Source organism: Anomaloglossus baeobatrachus, chromosome 1 (assembly GCF_048569485.1).
Source record: "Anomaloglossus baeobatrachus isolate aAnoBae1 chromosome 1, aAnoBae1.hap1, whole genome shotgun sequence".
Taxonomy (NCBI): Eukaryota; Metazoa; Chordata; class Amphibia; order Anura; family Aromobatidae; genus Anomaloglossus; species Anomaloglossus baeobatrachus.
Window position 1 is genome coordinate 919444339 of NC_134353.1, and position 18658 is coordinate 919462996.

At 54.1% G+C, this 18658-nt stretch overlaps 1 protein-coding gene across 1 annotated transcript in view; it reads right to left on the reverse strand.

The window, feature by feature from the left end:
- Positions 1 to 16864, reverse strand: part of LOC142256777 (tetraspanin-36-like) — a 62744-nt gene extending 45880 nt beyond the window's left edge. Inside the window, exons 1-2 of the mRNA XM_075328701.1 lie at positions 16853 to 16864; positions 16497 to 16688 (exon numbers count right to left, since the gene is read on the reverse strand). Coding sequence (XP_075184816.1) covers positions 16497 to 16688; positions 16853 to 16864 — 204 coding nt within the window. The remainder of the gene's footprint in view (positions 1 to 16496; positions 16689 to 16852) is intronic.
- Positions 16865 to 18658: the final 1794 nt, after the last annotated feature.

Consider the following 18658-nt stretch of genomic DNA (forward strand, 5'->3'; position numbering starts at 1 on the left):
TAATAATAATAATAATAATAATAATAATAAAAAATAATAATAACCAAAATGAAGAATTTGCAAGTGTCAGGTATATAATTTCACTTTTTCGTTATAAGATGCTGACAGCAGATATTTCCACCTCTGACTTAGGCTTCACCACCCATCATTGGTTTTAGCATCATATTTATTACTTTATTACATCGAGATATATCCCACTATCCTACACTAGAGAGGAGGGCATTGGTTTGGATAATTTCTTTACTATGTCAGTCGCAGGGTGTCTTACTACTGGTTTATTTTACCTACAGCGCCTCCACAGGAGATGCAAAGCATTACTTTGGTCAATCCATTCACTAAAGAGAGAAAAACGGGGTAAAAAAACAAAAATTGAGAGGATGCAACTTCAAGAAAATCCACAGCAGCTCCTTCCACCAAGGTGGCTTTCATGCAAATGGCTTTGTATAGTCAGCAAAGTTTGCTGGGAGATCTATCTATTTAAACACAAGGGGTTGTGACCACAAAGCAGGTACAGCTGACCTTAACTGCAGGAGAGCTGCTGGAAGAAAAACTGACATTAACTACTTCAATACCAAAGGAAATAAAACAACATTTAAATGCAGAGTCCCAGATAGAGATAAGGGGCTCCAGTCCTCAAGCTGCCACTAGTCTCCCAAAACAGGAAGATGGCCGTGACATTGCACTGGGGGTAACAACAGCGTGATAGGATGTGCACCAAACAAAAAAAAAATAATATTCCTTGCCCACCCGTCCCTGGAAGTGATTTGTTTATGGCTGGCTGCATGAAGGTAGAGACCCAAAATGCCCAATTAGTGACTTCCATTGGGGTTCAGGTCAAGTTCGGGTCTCAAACCGTACTTTATCTAGAGTCCGGCTGAACGTCGACGTATTTACTCGTCTCAATCACCTGAGCCCCTAGTAGTCTGTATAGCAGCTAGAGCACCCCACCAGATATGGAGGATAATATGGAGTCTAATCCATGCTTATTACACTTGTACGTTATTATCTGTACATGTCACCACTTAATTGTAAAGTACTGCAGAATATCTTGGTTCTATATACCGTATTTTTCGTTTTATAAGGTGCACTGCATTTTAAGACTCACCCCAAATTTAGAGCTAAAAAAGGTAAGAAAAAAATGGGGTCCGTCTTAGGGCAGCTTTGCACGTTGCAACATCGCACGTGCGATGTTGCTGGGGTCAAATCGAAAGTGACGCACATCCGGCGTCACTTTTCACATCGTTGTGTGTAAATTCTAGATGATACGATTAACGAGCGCAAAAGCGTCGTTATCGTATCATCAGTGCAGGCTCCGACTTTTCCATAATTACGCTGCCGCGACAGGTACAATGCTGTTCCTCGTTCCTGCGGCAGCACACATCGCTGTGTATGAAGCCGCAGGAGCGAGGAACATCTCCTACCTGCCGCCGGCGGCTATACGGAAGGAAGAAGGTGGGCGGGATGTTTACATCCTGCTCCCCTCCGCCCCTCCACCGCTATTGGCCGCCTGCCGTGTGACGTCGCTATGACGCCGCACGACCCGCCCCCTTAGGAAGGAGGCGGGTCACCGGCCAGAGCGACGGTCGCAGGGCAGGTGAGTGCATGTGAAGCTGGCGTAGCGATAATTTTCGCTACGCCAGCTATCACAAGATATCGTACCTGCGACGGGGGCGGGGACTATCGTGTGCGATATCGCAGCATCGGCTTGCGATGTCGCAACGTGTAAAGCCCGCCTTATACTCAAGTGGTGTCTTACCTAAGGGGGGCCACAGCAGTGGTGGAGCGCGGTCACAGGAGGCAGGGTAGGTGCTGGAGTAGGGTGATGCTGGCTGCTGTGTGGGCCGTGCTGGCTGTGTGGAGCTGGGCGGTGCAGCGGGTGTCCCAGATACTCTATCGGTGGTGCGATCTTCAAATATTGCCTCCCGGAATCGGTGCCTGCATGGCTCAATGGCAATCTGAGAGCTCCATCATCACTCCTGTCGGCATTATTTGAAGATAACACCGCTGGCAGAGTGGCTCACCCGCCGCAGCCAGCACAGCCCCGCACCACCGACAGAGCACCTCACCCGCCGCAGCCAGCACAGCCCTGCACTGCCAACAGAGCATCTCACCCGCCGCAGCCAGCACAGCCCCGCACCGCCAACAGAGCATCTCACCCGCCACAGCCAACACAGCCCCGCACCACCAACAGAGTATCTCACCTGCCGACCGAAGCCAGCCCAGCCCCGCACTGCCGACAGAGCATCTCACCCGCCGCAGCCAGCACAGCCCCGCACTGCCGACAGAGCATCTCACCCGCCGCAGCCAACACAGCCCCGCACCGCCGACAGAGCATCTTACCCACCGAAGCCAGCACAGCCCCGCACCACAGACAGAGCACCTCACTCGCCGCAGCCAGCACAGCCCCGAACCGCCAACAGAGTATCTTGTGACGCCCTGGACCCCAGGGGTTACAGGTAATTACATCTACCACATACACACACACACCCACCCCCTGTGAGGTCACACACATGTCACCCGAAAGGGCCAGTAGAGCACACCAGGTCGGCGGAGTCAGGCGGAAAGGCACGCCTACCGAGGAGACTACTGTCCTGGGGCAGGAAGTTCAAACAGATAAGTTTTGAGTTGACAGTGAGTGATAGTGGAGCAGCTGTCAGGGACCCGGGTAGGAGCCTGGGCCCCCTTGGAAACATCAGGCAGGCAGACGGTGGTGGCCGTCTGCAGGAGTACCGGTACAGCAACCGGCGGAACCGTACGGACCGGGCCTGAGTTGGAGCCCGCCGGTCCCGAACCGGGGAGTCAACCGTGTACCTGAGCACCAGAAACCGAGTACTCAGACCCCGTCCTAGCTTAACCTGCAGAGGATGTCTGTTGAATGGAGTAGATGCACCTGAATGTTCATGGGCATATTGATGTGTTCCCTGTGCTCTGCAGAATAAGGGTACCTTCACACTTAGCGATGCAGCAGCGATCCGACCAGCGATCTGACCTGGTCAGGATCGCTGCTGCATCGCTACATGGTCGCTGGTGAGCTGTCAAACAGGCAGATCTCACCAGCGACCAGTGAACAGTCCCCAGCCAGCAGCGACGTGCAAGCGACGCTGCGCTTGCACGGAGCCGCCGTCTGGAAGCTGCGGAGACTGGTAACTAAGGTAAACATCGGGTATGGTTACTCGATGTTTACATTAGTTACCAGCGCACACCGCTTAGCTGTGTGTGCAGGGAGCAGGGAGCCGCGCACACTGAGCGCTGGCTCCTTGCTCTCCTAGCTACAGTACACATCGGGTTAATTAACCCGATGTGTAATGCAGCTACATGTGCAGAGAGCAGGGAGCCGCGCACACTGCTTAGCGCTGGCTCCTTGCTCTCCTAGCTGCTGTACACATCGGGTTAATTAACCCGATTTGTACAGCAGCTACATGTGCAGAGAGCTGGAGCCGGCAGCACAGGCAGCGTGAGAGCTGCGGAGGCTCGTAACTAAGGTAAATATCGGGTAACCACCTTGGTTACCCGATGTTTATCTTGGTTACAAGCTTACCTCAGCTGTCAGACGCCGGCTCCTGCTCCCTGCTCGCTTCATTTGTCGCTCTCTCGCTGTCACACACAGCGATCTGTGCGTCACAGCGGGAGAGCGCCTTTGAAGAAAACGAACCAGGGCTGTGTGTAACGAGCAGCGATCTCGCAGCAGGGGCCAGATCGCTGCTCAGTGTCACACACAGCGAGATCGCTAATGAGGTCACTGCTGCGTCACAAAAAGCGTGACTCAGCAGCGATCTCGGCAGCGATCTCGCTGTGTGTGAAGCACCCCTAACTCTCTTTGTGAACTGTTCACCTTATTTAAGCAGCATTTGAGATAAATGGTATATATCACTACTATAGGGCATGTCAGTAATTGACTGGATGCACCCTGACTGCTGTGCCCAGGCAGTACAGGGTTAAGCATTCTTCCCATGTCCGATTTAACACACCCTCCCCTTATACATTTTGCCTCTCCCCTTATAGATTTTGCCCAATGGGATCGTTCCCAGAGTTCCATAGTTTTCCCCTATATAAAGTCCCTCTCTTCCTGATTCCGGCCTCTCCTCACTGCGTGAGAACCGGATTAAGCTGGTGAGAGATGACTGACATGCTTGGTGACGCTGTCAGGGACAGGATCAGGAGGGAAGGGGACGCATGGCTTGCTGCAATTCTAGGTGAGCAGCGTTCCCCCCCCTCCTGAGGCACAGACACTACAACCGGTGGCTAGGCGGCCTGCCCGTTTAATCCGCCCTCCGGAGCGTCTGAGCCCCTCTGCAGGAGCGTCTCAGCGCAGGCGCGGGGGGCGTGTGCGCGCCTCGCGCTCGGGACGCGCGCGTTCACGTCCCTCATGTGAAGCCCCGCCCACCCGCCCAGCTCCAACGCATGCAGCGGCCGCAAGCCTTACCTGTCCTGCAGGCAAAGCGGCGCTGCCATCTGTACAAGTAACGCTCCCTGCTCTGCTTCCGTCGCCTGTTCCCCAAACGCTGCAGCGCTCCGCACCTCCTCCACCTCCTGTAAGGCCTATTCCCTCTGCTATGGGAGGCCATAACAGCCGCAGCAGCCCCTCCTCCTCCTCAGCAGAGGAGTGTGCTGCACAATCAATGCCCCCAATAGCAGTGGCTTATCCTTCCCTCACACCCTGCAATGCCTCAGAAGTATGCAGGGTGGGATCTGTGTCAGAAGCCACAAATGTAGCACCCCAAACACTGCCACAAATCATTAACAATCAAGGGGGGATGGCTGCTCATTCTGCTATGGCTGCAGTGATGGCTTGGCCTCCTGCAGCATCTGCGGTGATGGCTTCGCCTCCTGCAGCACCTGCGGTGATGGCTTTGCCTCCCCCTGCAGCACCTGCGGTGATGCCTTGGCCCCCTGCAGCACCTGCGGCGATGGCTTTGCCTCCTGCAGCGCCTGCGGCGATGGCTTGGCCTCCTGCAGCCCCTGCGGCGATGGCTTTGCCTCCTGCAGCGCAAGCAATGATGGCCTTGCCTCCCACAGGGCAGAACGTACCCCAGCCCCCTCCTACTCAATCTGCCCCCTGGGTGGATTATGCAGCGGGTGCTGGAAGCACGGCCCACGGTCGGCGACGCCGTGGGCGCGGTAACCACTCTGCTGCCTCCTCAGCCTCTTCGCATTCCCGAAGCCCTTATAGGCGTAGTCGCTACGATAGGGATCAGGATCGACATACCGGCTATTCTACGCGCCGGTCCAGGTCCACTCGCCGACGGCATCGTTCACGGTCCTCAAGATGGCGTTCGCCTTCAACCACGGCGGAGTCGTCAGATGAGTCTGGAGTGTCTGGTAGGCCCTCTCGACACAGAACCAGCCGCCAGAGGGACGCCGAGACATATATGGACCAGGCGCACGTTTCAGCTGCTCCACAGATACCGCTTAATCCTACAGATCCACCTGCTGTCGGTGAGTACAATTATTCGGGGGCTTGGGCAGGGCCTGATACAACGGCTATGTCATTACAAACACTGCTAGCACATATTAATACCCCGGGTAATAAGATATTAGTTAACCCTTTATTACTTGGCCAGCCTAAACAGAGACCCGACCCCCCTCCCCGTGCGGATATACATAGGGATACGTTTTTTTGTGGTATTTCCCCCTTGGGTTCGCACCTTGATACCGAGACTACTAATAAAATATGGGCCAATGACTACATTGACATTTGGTCCCTGGTATCCACTGAACAATTCACAATTGACAAAGAACGGCGGTCTGCTGAGCGGCCTTTTGAGAGAAAACCCAGAGTCGCGAAAACAATTAACAATTGGCTGCAAGCCTTTTTTGTCATGGGTTGCGTTATGGGTCAAAAGCACCCCGAACGTTGTTCTGAACTCTTTATATATGCCGATTCAATTTATAACTCTTTCAAAGCGCATGGAGGCTCGGCCTGGTGGCGCTATGATGAAGACTTTCGGCGCCGTTTAGCACTCCAACCCCATTTAGGTTGGGGAGTAAAAGCTACGGACTCATGGTTGCGTTTCATGATGACACCAAAAACCCCCTTTCCGTCTGCGGCCTCTGGCAACTCCGCCGGTTCCAGTTCAGTGGCCGTGCGTAGACCCGGCACGTGCTGGTTGTTCAACGAGGGTCACTGCCGATTCTTCGGCCTCTGCAGATATAAACATGAATGCTCCAATTGTGGAGGCACACATGCTGCAGTCAAGTGCTCTCGACCTTCTCCAAAATTGCCAGCTAAATCGTCAACTCCGTCCGACCAGAAAGACCCCAGTGAGCGTAGCCGCGATGGGGCCGTGGCTCGACCGTTACCCCAATAAAGAGGCGGCCGCGCAGTTGCGCTTTGGATTCAGTTTCGGGTTCTTCATCCCCTTCAACTTTACCAGACTCCCTCTTTTTGCTCAGAATCTTAAGTCCGCGTATGAATTCCATGACGTCCTGCTAGACAAGCTTAATACTGAGTTAACAAAAGGCAGAATTGAAGGCCCTTTCCTTTCACCACCATTTTCCAACTTGCGGGTGTCCCCCCTTGGAGTCATACCAAAAAAAGAGCCTGGAAAATTCCGTTTGATACACCACCTATCTCACCCTAGAGGTTCTTCCGTTAATGACGGTATACTCGAGTGTGAGGCGTCGGTGACTTATGTATCTTTCGACAGAGCCGTTGAGTTGGTCAGGAAGGCGGGTCCGGGTGCGCTCATGGCCAAGTCAGATATTGAGTCGGCTTTCCGCCTCCTGCCGGTCCACCCGGATTGTTACCATTTACTTGGTTGCTTCGTAGATGGTTATTATTACTTTGACACTTGCCTTCCTATGGGATGCTCAATCTCATGTTCCTATTTCGAATTATTCAGTTCGTTTTTGGAGTGGGCGGTTAAGGTTGAATCCCGTTCCCAATCTGTCATTCATTATCTTGACGACTTCCTGTTTGTGGGCCCTCAAGGCTCCTCCCATTGTAAAGTCTTATTGGATACGTTCTGCACCCTCATGGCCAGATTTGGCGTTCCGTTGTCTGAGGACAAAACTATCGGTCCTTCCCCAGTCCTGTCTTTTCTAGGTATCGAGATTGACTCAAACGTAATGGTCTTCCGGCTTCCAGATGACAAGGTGTCGAGGCTGCTGTCCATGATAAAGGGGTTCTGCGCTGTACGGAGTGTGACCCTACGTCAGATGCAGTCGTTGCTGGGCCTCTTAGTATTTGCCTGTCGGGTCATGCCAATGGGCAGAATTTTTTCCCGTAGGCTCTCACTGGCTACAACAGGTGTTCGGCTCCCACATCATCGTATCCGGATTACCTCCCGCTTGCGTGAGGATTTGGCCGTGTGGGAAGAATTTCTTTCCAGGTACAACGGTCGCACTTGTTTTCAAGACAGTTTCGTGTCCAATACAGAGCTACCACTTTTTTCTGAAACATCTGGGTCGTTGGGTTTTGGCGTTATCTTTAAAGACCAATGGTGTGCGGAGCGATGGCCTTCCTCCTGGCATACCAATGGTTTCATTTCCGATATAACGCTCCTTGAGTTGTTCCCCATTGTGGCAGCGGTGTCTATGTGGGGCCCTGCTATCCAGAATAAGCGGATTTTATTTTGCTCGGATAACTCGAGCGTGGTCCACGCGATTAATCACCTGACTTCGTCTTCCCTGCCTGTTATCAAGCTGCTGAGATTTTTGGTTTTTAAGTGTTTGGAGCTCAACATTTGGTTAAAAGCTCGCTATGTTCCTGGTACGTGTAACATGATAGCTGATTCCTTGTCCTGTTTTGACTTTCAGAAATTCCGACACCTTTACCCTCAGGCCCAAGCAGAGGGACTCTCGTGCCCATCCAGCATGTGGGACCTGCTGGACTGCAGTTGATGCCGTTGGTGACATCCTCCGTGGCCCCGGTGACATGGCGTTCTTACGGTAAGGCATGGGCCGAATGGTTAGTTTTTGCTGCGGGCCTCCCGATTGCTACATCTGAATGTTCCAGGCTGGAAGCGACTTGCCAATACCTGATGAATATGTATAACAATGGTTTGTCCAGCGCGGTTGCTAAGAACCGGTTGTCCGGCCTCGCTTTCCATTTTAAGCTACGGGGATGGTCTGATGTTACCAAATTTTTCATCGTGCGGCAGGCAGTCAAGGGATGGAGCAGAGGGCGGCCTGGCAAGGAGAGCAGGAGGCCAGTTTCCTTTAGCCTCCTGTCTCGCATCATTGACGGCATACCTGCCGTCTGCCCTTCTCCTTTCGAGTCCGCCCTCTTCTCCGCCTCTTTCGCGTTGGCCTTTTTTGGTGCATTACGCATCGGGGAGTTGGTGTCTTCTTCTAAAGGCACCCAGGGTGGCCTCTGGCATGACGATGTTATTTTGACTAATCTGGGTTTACGTATTCGCATACGTAAATCCAAGACTGACCAATCCGGTAAGGGCTGCTGGATTCCCTTATTTTCCATATCCGGACCAGTGTGCCCCGTTAGATTAGTTCAAAATTATATGGCGGTCCGCCATGGGGAATTTTCCTTCCTAGTTCATGAAGATGGTTCCCCTATGACGAGATTCCAGTTCCTGTCGGTTTTTCGGAAATGCCTCAGGTCCTTGGGTTTTTCTCCATTGGAGTTTGGCACTCATTCCTTTAGGATTGGGGCTGCAACGGAGGCAGCCCGGGCGGGATTGCCCAATGAAGTTATTCAGCGTATTGGCCGCTGGCGTTCGGCTTGTTTTGCGCGCTATATCAGACCGGAACTACTGCTTCATTGATAATTTCCTTTGCAGGTTGTCTGTTAAAATGCCAGTTGCTGTTCCCGCACTAACGGTTTTTTACTTTTAGGCGCTGCTAAACCGGTGATTTGGCTGCTCGGCCATTCCTATATTTTCTGGGCTGGACAGCGAGCCGAGAATCGACCTGGCGGACGGGTTCGACATCGGCAATTAGAAGGGGACAATTCGCCCCTCATGATTACGGATGGCGTTCATTTGAACGAAATTGGTTTAGACATATTCTTGTCTGGCCTACAAGACGGCATAGAACAAGCGCTGTGTTTGATGGGTGGGGGTCGGAGCGCAGCCTAAAGTCTTTGCTCCTCCGTGGCGGTATTTATCCAAAACTGGTATGTTTGTTAAGCTGAAGTGCGCCGGGAGTCCGGCCTGGCACAACGCTTCGTTTTGGAAGTTGCTAATAGTGATGGTTATCTTTGCTGTGACCGACCTACCTCCACAAAAAAGATGAGAGTATATGAGTGTTTTTGATAAAGCTCTCCAATAAAGTTTTATATGTTTGGTTACATTGGTGTCGGTGTGTTTAATCGGACATGGGACGTGTTGGTTGGGGTTCAGGGTCTCAGCAGTCTAGCTGCTAAGTGTGACCAGTTTATGTTATAGATCCATTCAATACAATATAGCATTGCTTCTAGTGAATAGTCTGCCCTAAAAGGGACACATTGGCACTGACTGTACAATTCTCTGGACAACAGTCCATAGAAAGCACATAATTCACACATTCAAGCTATGCTAAATACAAGGATTGCAATCAAGCACACTGACCTACACATATAACCTGCAGAGGACGTCTGTTGAATGGGGTAGATGCACCTGAATGTTCATGCGCATATTGATGTGTTCCCTGTGCTCTGCAGAATAATTCCTTTTGTGAACTGTTCACCTTATTTAAGCAGCATCTGAGATAATATGGTATATATCAGTGAATGTTATAGATCCAATTAATTTAATATAGCACTGCCCCTGGTGAAAAGTCCGCCCTAATAGGGATATACTGGCACTTGTCCATATAGTGACTGTACCTCTCTCCGGACAACAGTCCATAGAAAGCATATAACTCATACATTCACCAGGCAGGCTATAGGATAGCAATTAAGGTATAAATATGTCAATAAATTTACATATGGAACTAATATGAGCCACTATTATTGATATAGACATAAGTATTTACCCCAAGGCAAATTAATTGTGCAAAATCTGTATGATCATACTTTACATTAAGATCAGCATTTATCATATGATTTTGTGACGCCCTGGGCAAGCCAGGGGTCACAGGTCACAACATCACATGCACCCCACATTCCCTGCAGGAACACCAAGCTAACCTAAAATCCTTGTTGCCTTCCTCCAGGGGCTGATGTCCACACCAGGGGGTGGGCCAGGCAGTTGGCTCCGCCCACCGAGGAGTTCACAGCCCTGGAGGCGGGAGAACCAGGCAGATGAGTTTAGGAGGAGGAAGTAGAAGGAGGTGAAGTGGTAGAGGAGCAAAGGAGAGGAGCTTGAGTGAAGAAGTAAAAAGAAACAGTTAAGAAAGCCTGAAGTTGGTCCGGGTGTGTGCCCCGGACTGAGACAGCAAGGTCAGCAGACGGCGGTGATAGTCTGCAGGGGGACTGCTTGGAGGTTGCTGGAAGGACCGCGGACGGGTGGTGACCCGGCGGTACCGGAGCAGTATACGAAGAACAGTCAGCACCAGGGCAGGGGTCTTTCGGATCCCGGCAAGGCTAGGAGTCGCCATAATTTGCCAAATCCGTCAGTGAAGGGGACCTCTGTCTCCTAACAACCAAGTCCCGATTGAAGGCAACAGCCCGACCGTGAAGGGGAGACACCGCCACCACCAGGGCACCAGTTTCCCAGGGCCAGCGCCTGCGGGCAAAGTAGGGCTCCTTCGGCCCAGATTGAAGCCGAGGAGTGGGTAACCGGTGGGGACCCATCGCTACCACGAGACTTTACATAGGTGCAGGGAAGAGACAGTCACCGCCAACTGTAGGGAACCGCAGCACCGTAACCGTCCGAGGGACCCGTCCAACCAGCCGTTTACCGAGAACTGTGTCGTGTTTACTGGCTGAGTGAGTACCTCCGTGCCGTGCGGCACAGCGCTGCCCCTGCGCCCCTCCACCTCCACAGGCCCCATACCCGCCTGTCCACCATACCAACCCCATCACTGGGCCCCGGGATCACCAACCCCTACCCACGGAGGGGCAAAACAACAACTGGCTGCTCCATACCATCACTCCCGGGTTCCCCAGCCAGAGCAGCGGTGGTGTCCACTTAATCACCACAACCGTGGGTGGCGTCACGGACAATAAACTATCCCAAAAACCAATCCCCCTTTCACTCACGGGCGAGGAGCGCCGCTCGAGTCCCCGGGATCCGGCCCATCGCTCGAGCCACCGAGCAGCGGCAGGCCGCAGCAGCCGCGGCAGCCGGACCCGAGCAGTGGGAGAGCGCGGCGTCCCCTCCTCCGCCCGCGACAATTTTATTCTTTTGTACTATAACAAAAGCCCACCGAGACCAGGTGAGCGCCTCCGCCAAGGGCCAAACACCCGACGGGCCAGCGGCTGCGGGCAACTGAGGGCTCCTCCGGCAGCTCACACCAGTGCCATCTGGGCACGCCACTACACCGCGGCACGGTACCCTGCACCCCGACAACAACATCAGCGCTCCAGTTCCACACCAAACCGGGGCCCCGGGACACACCGCCCCTACCCATGGAGGGGCTAACATCTAGGCTGCGGCCGTGACACCGATCCCGGACGAGCCCGCCTTCACTCCAGCCGCAGCGGTGGTGCATCCCGTCACCACGACCCGTGGGTGGCGTCACGACCCATTGGAGACGACCGCGCGGCCCTCCCCGGCTGCGTGCCTCGTCCCGTCACCACCACCACCACAACCCCGCTACCTCTCCCCTCTAACAGAGCGATGTGGCCCCCCGCTCCGGAGGCGCACGTGCCACCGATAACCCGAGCCCGGACCTCAAGCGGCTCGGCCCGAGCAAGCGGAGGAAGCGGCCGGGCCCCTCTCAGGGTGGTACACATTGACTCTTCTGGCGTCACGAACAGGATTTGGACAGTCCACTTACCTGTGGAAAGTGCGCCTTAGAAGTTTCTGTCAGCGGCATCCTGCCGAAAAAGTTGAAGTACCGCCATCTTGGCGCGAAAATTTCCCGCTCGAGTCATCTTCCCGAGCAGTGAAGGCGCGTAAGTGAAGTCCCGCCCCCGAAGGAGGAGTGCGAAGAGAAAACCAAGGGGGAGGCAGGCGAGAAGGCTGCCTGATGTAACCGAGCAGATAAAAAGGCAGGGACTCCAGGACCCTGCATCTGTACTGTTCCTGGACCCCGTTGGTGCAGAAACAGCATGTCTGCCCCATCCGCGCAGCCCGAGGGTTTGGAGCCCGCGCCCGGAACATCGGCATGGCTGGAAGCCCAGACGATGCTGACGTGTCGCCGCAGCCAGGTGGAACTACGCCGCCTGATGGCCCGATTGCCGGCCGAGGTGGAGGAGCTGGTTACAGCCGCGCGGTTGTACGAGGTGGAGGCTATTCTGGAGGAGCAGGTAGGTGACCCACGCCCCTATGTCCCTGAGGAACTGGCCGCTGCGGCTGAGGGACCCGGTCTACCCCCGGCCCTTATCCAGTCTCCCCTGCTGCCCGCGGCGGCTGCTGGCCTTCCTCCACCTAGCCCGCTGGCGCCTCCACCGACAACGGAGGCCGCGGTCCCGGCTCAAGGAGATCCACCCGCAGAGAGGACCACCAGCAAACGAGAAGAGGCTACAGTTCCCGCGTGGGCCTCCGGAACGGCGCCCACCCAAGACGCAGAGGCAGAGACGGCCCAGGACCCGTGGCCGCCAGGGACGGCGGTGTGGCTAGCGAACAGGTTGGCACAGTTCTGCATCCAGTTGTGGGTCGAATCAATGCAGCAGGCTATGAGTTGGAAGCAGGGGATACAAGAGATGGCAGCCGCGGTGCAGGCGAACGAATGGCCCGCCTCGGAGAATGCGCCCCGGCCTCCACACCACCAACCCACGAAGAAAAGTAGGCAGCGGACTTCCCGTTGTAACAAAAAAGACCCGTCCCCGTTGGGACTTGTGTTTGGAAACCCCGTTTACCCTGTTGTGAGAGTGACTGCTCAGACTGCTCATGGACAAGGCCGTGGACTTGCCGGCCACCCAAAAACTATTGGGCTTGTAAATATTGCCCTGTCTGCCCCCTTTAACATGCCTTCCAGTTCCGTTAGCCTCCGGAGAGGCAGATTGGAGTTAGGGCCCGCAGCAGAGCAGGCTGGGGTCCGGTCACCACCGGGACCGGTGACCATCCTCCGGGGAGCCCTTGACAACTGCCGGATACGCCGCACCATACCCGTTCCCACCTGGGTGACCTGCCATGTTCCTGTTTCCGGACTGGGGAAAAGGGGTGCTGCCCGTTTCTTCAGGGCAGCATCAAGGCTAGGTTGTTTGGGTGGGAAAGGCGGAAGGACATGAACCCGTTCCGTTTAATAAAGTTTGAAACATTAAAGTAAAATGCCTCCCGTTATGGGAAGACCTTCAGTAACCATAGTTTGTACAAATGTTATTATAATTGTAAGTGTTTTCCCGTTTTTCCCGTTTTTACAGTTGAAAAATAAAAATAAACCGGAGTTGGTCGGGCAGCCCGCGGACAGTCTGCATTAAACCAAGGGGGTATGTGACGCCCTGGACCCCAGGGGTCACAGGTAATTACATCTACCACATGCACACACACCCCCACCCCCTGTGAGGTCACACACATGTCACCCGAAAGGGAGACCTGATGCCTCCCTCAGGGCTAGTAGAGCACACCAGGTGGGCGGAGTCAGGCGTAAAGGCACGCCCACTGATGAGACTACTGTCCTGGGGCAGGAAGTTCAAACAGATAAGTTTTGAGTTGACATTGAGTGGTAGTGGAGCAGCTGTCAGGGACCCAGGTAGGAGCCTGGGCCCCCTTGGAAACGTCAGGCAGGCAGACGGTGGTGGCCGTCTGCAGGAGTACCGCAAGTACAGCAACCGGCGAAACCGTACGGACCGGGCCTGGGTTGGAGCCCGCTGGTCCCGAAATGGAGTCAACCGTGTACCGGACCACCAGAAACCGGGTACTCAGACCCCATCCTAGCTTAGAAGCCACTGAGTATAGGCAAATTGACTGATTGCTGGCTGGACCTCACGGGTTCATCCACACCCAAAGTCCCGAAAGAAGGCAAAAGCCTACCAAGACCGGGTGAGCGCCACCGCCAAGGGACAAACACCCGACGGGTCAGCGCCTGCGGGCAACTGAGGGCTCCTCCGGCAGCTCAACGCCGGGGAGCGGGCTACCACTGCTCAGGCAGGGAAGCCAAGACACAACATCCAGAGGTGCACGGAAAAAGGGGCCACCATCAACCCCACAGGGGACATCAGCAGCCGGCCGCGGGGACTGACCACATCCGAACTTTGGTTTACCAGTGACTCTGAGTGTGAATCAATCGTGAGTACACCAGTGCCATCCGGGCATGACACTACACCGCAGCACGGCACCCTTCACCCCGACAACAACATCAGCGCTCCAGTTCCCCACCAAACCGGGGCCCCGAGACACACCGCCCCTACCCACGGAAGGGCTAACATCTAGGCTGTGGCCGCGACACCGATCCCGGACGAGCCCGCCTTCACTCCAGCCGTGGGTGGCGTCACGACCCATTGGAGACGACCGCGCGGCCCTCCCCGGCTGCGCGCCTTGTGCCGTCACCACCACCACCCCGCTACCTCTCCCCTCTAACAGAGCGACGTGGCCCCCCCGGTCCGGAGGCGCTCGTGCCACCAACAACCCGAGCCCGGACCTCGAGCGGCTCGGCCCGAGCAAGCGGAGGAAACGGCCGGGCCCCTCTCAGGGCGGTACAATCTCACCTGCCGAAGCCAGCCCAGCCCCGCACTGCCGACAGAGCATCTCACCCGCCGCAGCCAGCACAGCCCTGCAGTGCCGACAGAGCATCTCACCCGCCGAAGCCAGCACAGTCCCGCACTACCGACAGAACATCTCACCTGCCGCAGCCAGCACAGCCCCGCACCGCCGACAGAGCATCTCACCCGCCGCACTGCCCTGCTCCACACAGCGCCCATTTTCCACCTCCTGGTAAGCTACATTCGAATTTTAAGACGCACCCCTCATTTTCCTCCCAAACTTTTGGGAGGAAAAGTGTGTCTTATAATCTAAAAAATAGGGTAAATAAAATTATTATTATTATGTCTTTTGATGTCTTGTCTGTTGATATTATCTTTTTATATATTGTACATTTTTTTTCTCCCTTGTATATTTTTTATATTTTGTTTATGCATTTCTTCTTATCATTTTAGTAAACTTTATAATTCATTTTGCTATTGTACCGCCCCGCGGGCTCGGCTGGCTGCCGAGCCGCTCGGATCCGTACCGCCCCGCGGGCTCGGCTGGCTGCCGAGCCGCTCGGATCCGTGCTCGTCGGTGGATGGCTCGAGCTCTCCGTGGACCCAGGGGTCACGTCGCTCTGAAAGGGGGTTGGCGCTACACGCAGGGACTTCGGTGGGGAGTTCCACGGCCGGGGCCACGGTGGCTTGTAGGGGATTTAAGTTCGTGACGCCACCCACGGGTTGTGGTGAATGGATGGACACCACCACTGCCGTTGACTAGTCCTCGTGCAGCTTGGTGTTGACCCCTCCGTGGTTAGGGGAGTGATGGTCCCGGGGGCCCGAGGGAGATGCTGAGGCGGGGGAACGGGTGCGTGCTGGGAGTGTCGGTGCGGTGCGGCGCAGTGCGCGGCCCAAAGGCACTGGTGTATTCACTATGATGAAACACGCTGGAGTCTCTGGTAAACCAAACAAGATGGTGAATGGGGCCCGCAGCCGACTGCAGTTTTCTCCCCTTAATAGGTTGATGGTTTCCGCCTTTCTCCTGCACCTCACTTATATAATCTGTATTGACTCCTATGCCTGAGCAACGGTAGTTCACTCCCCGGCTGCTTTGTGCCAGGGGAGCCCTCTTTGCCCGCAGACGCTGGCCCCTTGGGTCTCTATGCCTGAGCGGTGGCGTTACGCTTTATGGTTGGGCTGTTGTCTTCTAGCGGGTCTTAGGTGGGATAGGTCCTTAACTCCAGTCCTCAATCAGTTGATTTGACTCAGCCCTTTTTGTTCTGGGCCTCGTACTGGGTCTGAGTACCCCTCCTGGTGCTTCAGTTTCCAATCGGTTCCCCGGTTCGGTACCAGCGGGCAACCGCCCGTCCCCGGTCCCTACGATTCCACCGGCTGTAATTCCAGCTCCTGCAGGCGGCCACCACCGTCTGCCTCCTTGCCAGAGGTGACTGGGCTCCAACCCAGACACCGGGTAGACTATGGCAGGCATGGTCACAGGTCTGCCCTTGAACTTGACTACTCTTCTCCACTGTCCAAGCTAATCTACTTAGAACTACTGTTTTTCCCGCCTCCAGGCCTGTGAATTCCTTGGTGGGTGGGGCCAACCACCTGGCTCCACCCCCCTGGTGTGGACATCAAACCTGGAGGGAGGTGAGAAGGGTTTTGTAGTTTGGCTGCTGTCACCTTTTTAGGGAGGGGTGTGTGTGTGTGGGACTACCTGGGACGACCTGACTAGTCCAGGGCGTCACACTATCACGTGTGAACTCATTTCATCTTGCATCTTCTAATCGATTCTAAAACAGGAAACATCCTCTATAAATGCCAAATTCCCTAATGGGTTTTGGGGGGAAACCAAAATTCTAAAGAGGCAGAATGACAAAATACTTACATATTGAAGGTCATGTTCGGAGTCCTCCATGGCACAGATACAGCTCACCAGTCCAATGAACAACCTTAATCCAGCCACGGCAAGCATAATGACGCCAATCTGCAAAATGTGCCCACTTTTCAGGAAGCTCTCGTATTGGTAGTAGGTGATAATGATGTTTATTGCAATACAGCCGAATACTGTCGCAGCGGCCTATAAGGTAAATATGTGTCTAATAAGTAAGATACGGCACGAGAATAGAATATATTTATACACAATTGAACTGAAATATCGTCACAAAACCATACTTGATACTAATACAGATTTTTCTGTAATGGATTTTCACTTCCAAGATATTGTATGTATAGTGTTCTTACTCTTGCAAACATTGCTCCGTCTACAGGGTGAGATATGTGTTGGTTTTACCCTTGGAGAAGAAATAAAGGGCTCGTTTAGACAGTTTTCGGTCCATTTGCCAAACGCACAGCACACAGACAAATCCAAGTGAGTGTAGTATTACAGATGAATATTTCTTGATCCTTCAGTATAAAATCAAGTGCGTATACAAAAACGGATGCCATACAGACACCAGCCATAAGGTATCCGGCTTTAACGAATCCAGTGTAATTATTGACATAGGAAATGGAATTTGCCCCTTTGTTTTGTTTTGTTTTTTTAATTATAAACTCATAAAACAGATGCAAATAATGATAATATTATCTACTTACATAATCACCAGTTTTGTCTGTTCTCCTATTCCGTCATGCACCGCGCCAGTGTGAGTTGCGCAGGCGCAGTTCAAACTGCCCTTGTGCAACGTGCAACTGACATAAACGTCACCCGCAGATCCACACGCGGCTCTGCCACCCCCGCACACTACATTACACCCGCGGCTCCGCCCCTGCACATTACATCCGCGGCTCCGCCCCCTGCACATTACATTACACCCGCGGCTCCGCCACCCCCGCACATTACATTACATCCGCGGCTCCGCCACCCCCGCACATTACATTACACCCGCGGCTCCGCCACCCTCGCACATTACATTACATTACACCCGCGGCTCCGCCACACCCGCACATTACATTACACCCGCGGCGCCGCCACTCCCGCATGTTACATTACACCCGCGGCTCCGCCACCCCCGCACATTACATTACATTACACCCGCGGCTCCGCCACACCCGCACATTACATTACACCCGCGGCGCCGCCACTCCCGCATGTTACATTACACCCGCGGCTCCGCCACCCCCGCGCATTACATTACATTACACCCGCGGCTCCGCCACACCCGCACATTACATTACACCCGCGGCGCCGCCACTCCCGCATGTTACATTACACCCGCGGCTCCGCCACCCCCGCACATTACATTACATTACACCCGCGGCTCCGCCACACCCGCACATTACATTACACCCGCGGCTCCGCCACACCCGCACATTACATTACACCCGCGGCGCCGCCACTCCCGCACATTACATTACATTACACCCGCGGCTCCGCCACACCCGCACATTACATTACACCCGCGGCTCCGCCACACCCGCACATTACATTACACCCGCGGCGCCGCCACTCCCGCACATTACATTACACCCGCGGCGCCGCCACTCCCGCACGTTACATTACACCCACGCACCGCCACCCCCGCATATTACATTACATGCACGTCTCCACTTCATGCTCCTGCACAGCAGAGTCCTGCAGACACAGACCAGAGTCCCCTGATCACATGACAGTGACATCACACAGGTCCTGTAAGCACAAGGTTGCATCTAGATTGGAGTGGATTTTTGAGGATCTCCCTGCAGCTTCCATTCTAGACAGTTCAGTGCTGTGTGTGTGTGTGTGTGTGTGTGTGTGTGTGTGTGTGAGTGTATAGCAGAGCTGTGCACGCCTGTCTGTGTGCGCCTGTGTCTGTGTCTGTGCGCGCCTGTTCTATGCCTGTGCCTGTTTGTTAGAGCTGAGTGTATAGCAGAGCTATGTGTGTTAGAGAAAGAGAGAGATAAATATAAAAATATATATACAGTACTGACCAAAAGTTTGGACACACCTCCTCATTCAAAGAGTTTTCTTTATATTCATGACTCTAAAAATTGTAGATTCACATTGAAGGCATCAAAACTATGGATTAACACATGTGGAATGAAATACTTAAAGTGTGAAACAAGTGAAAA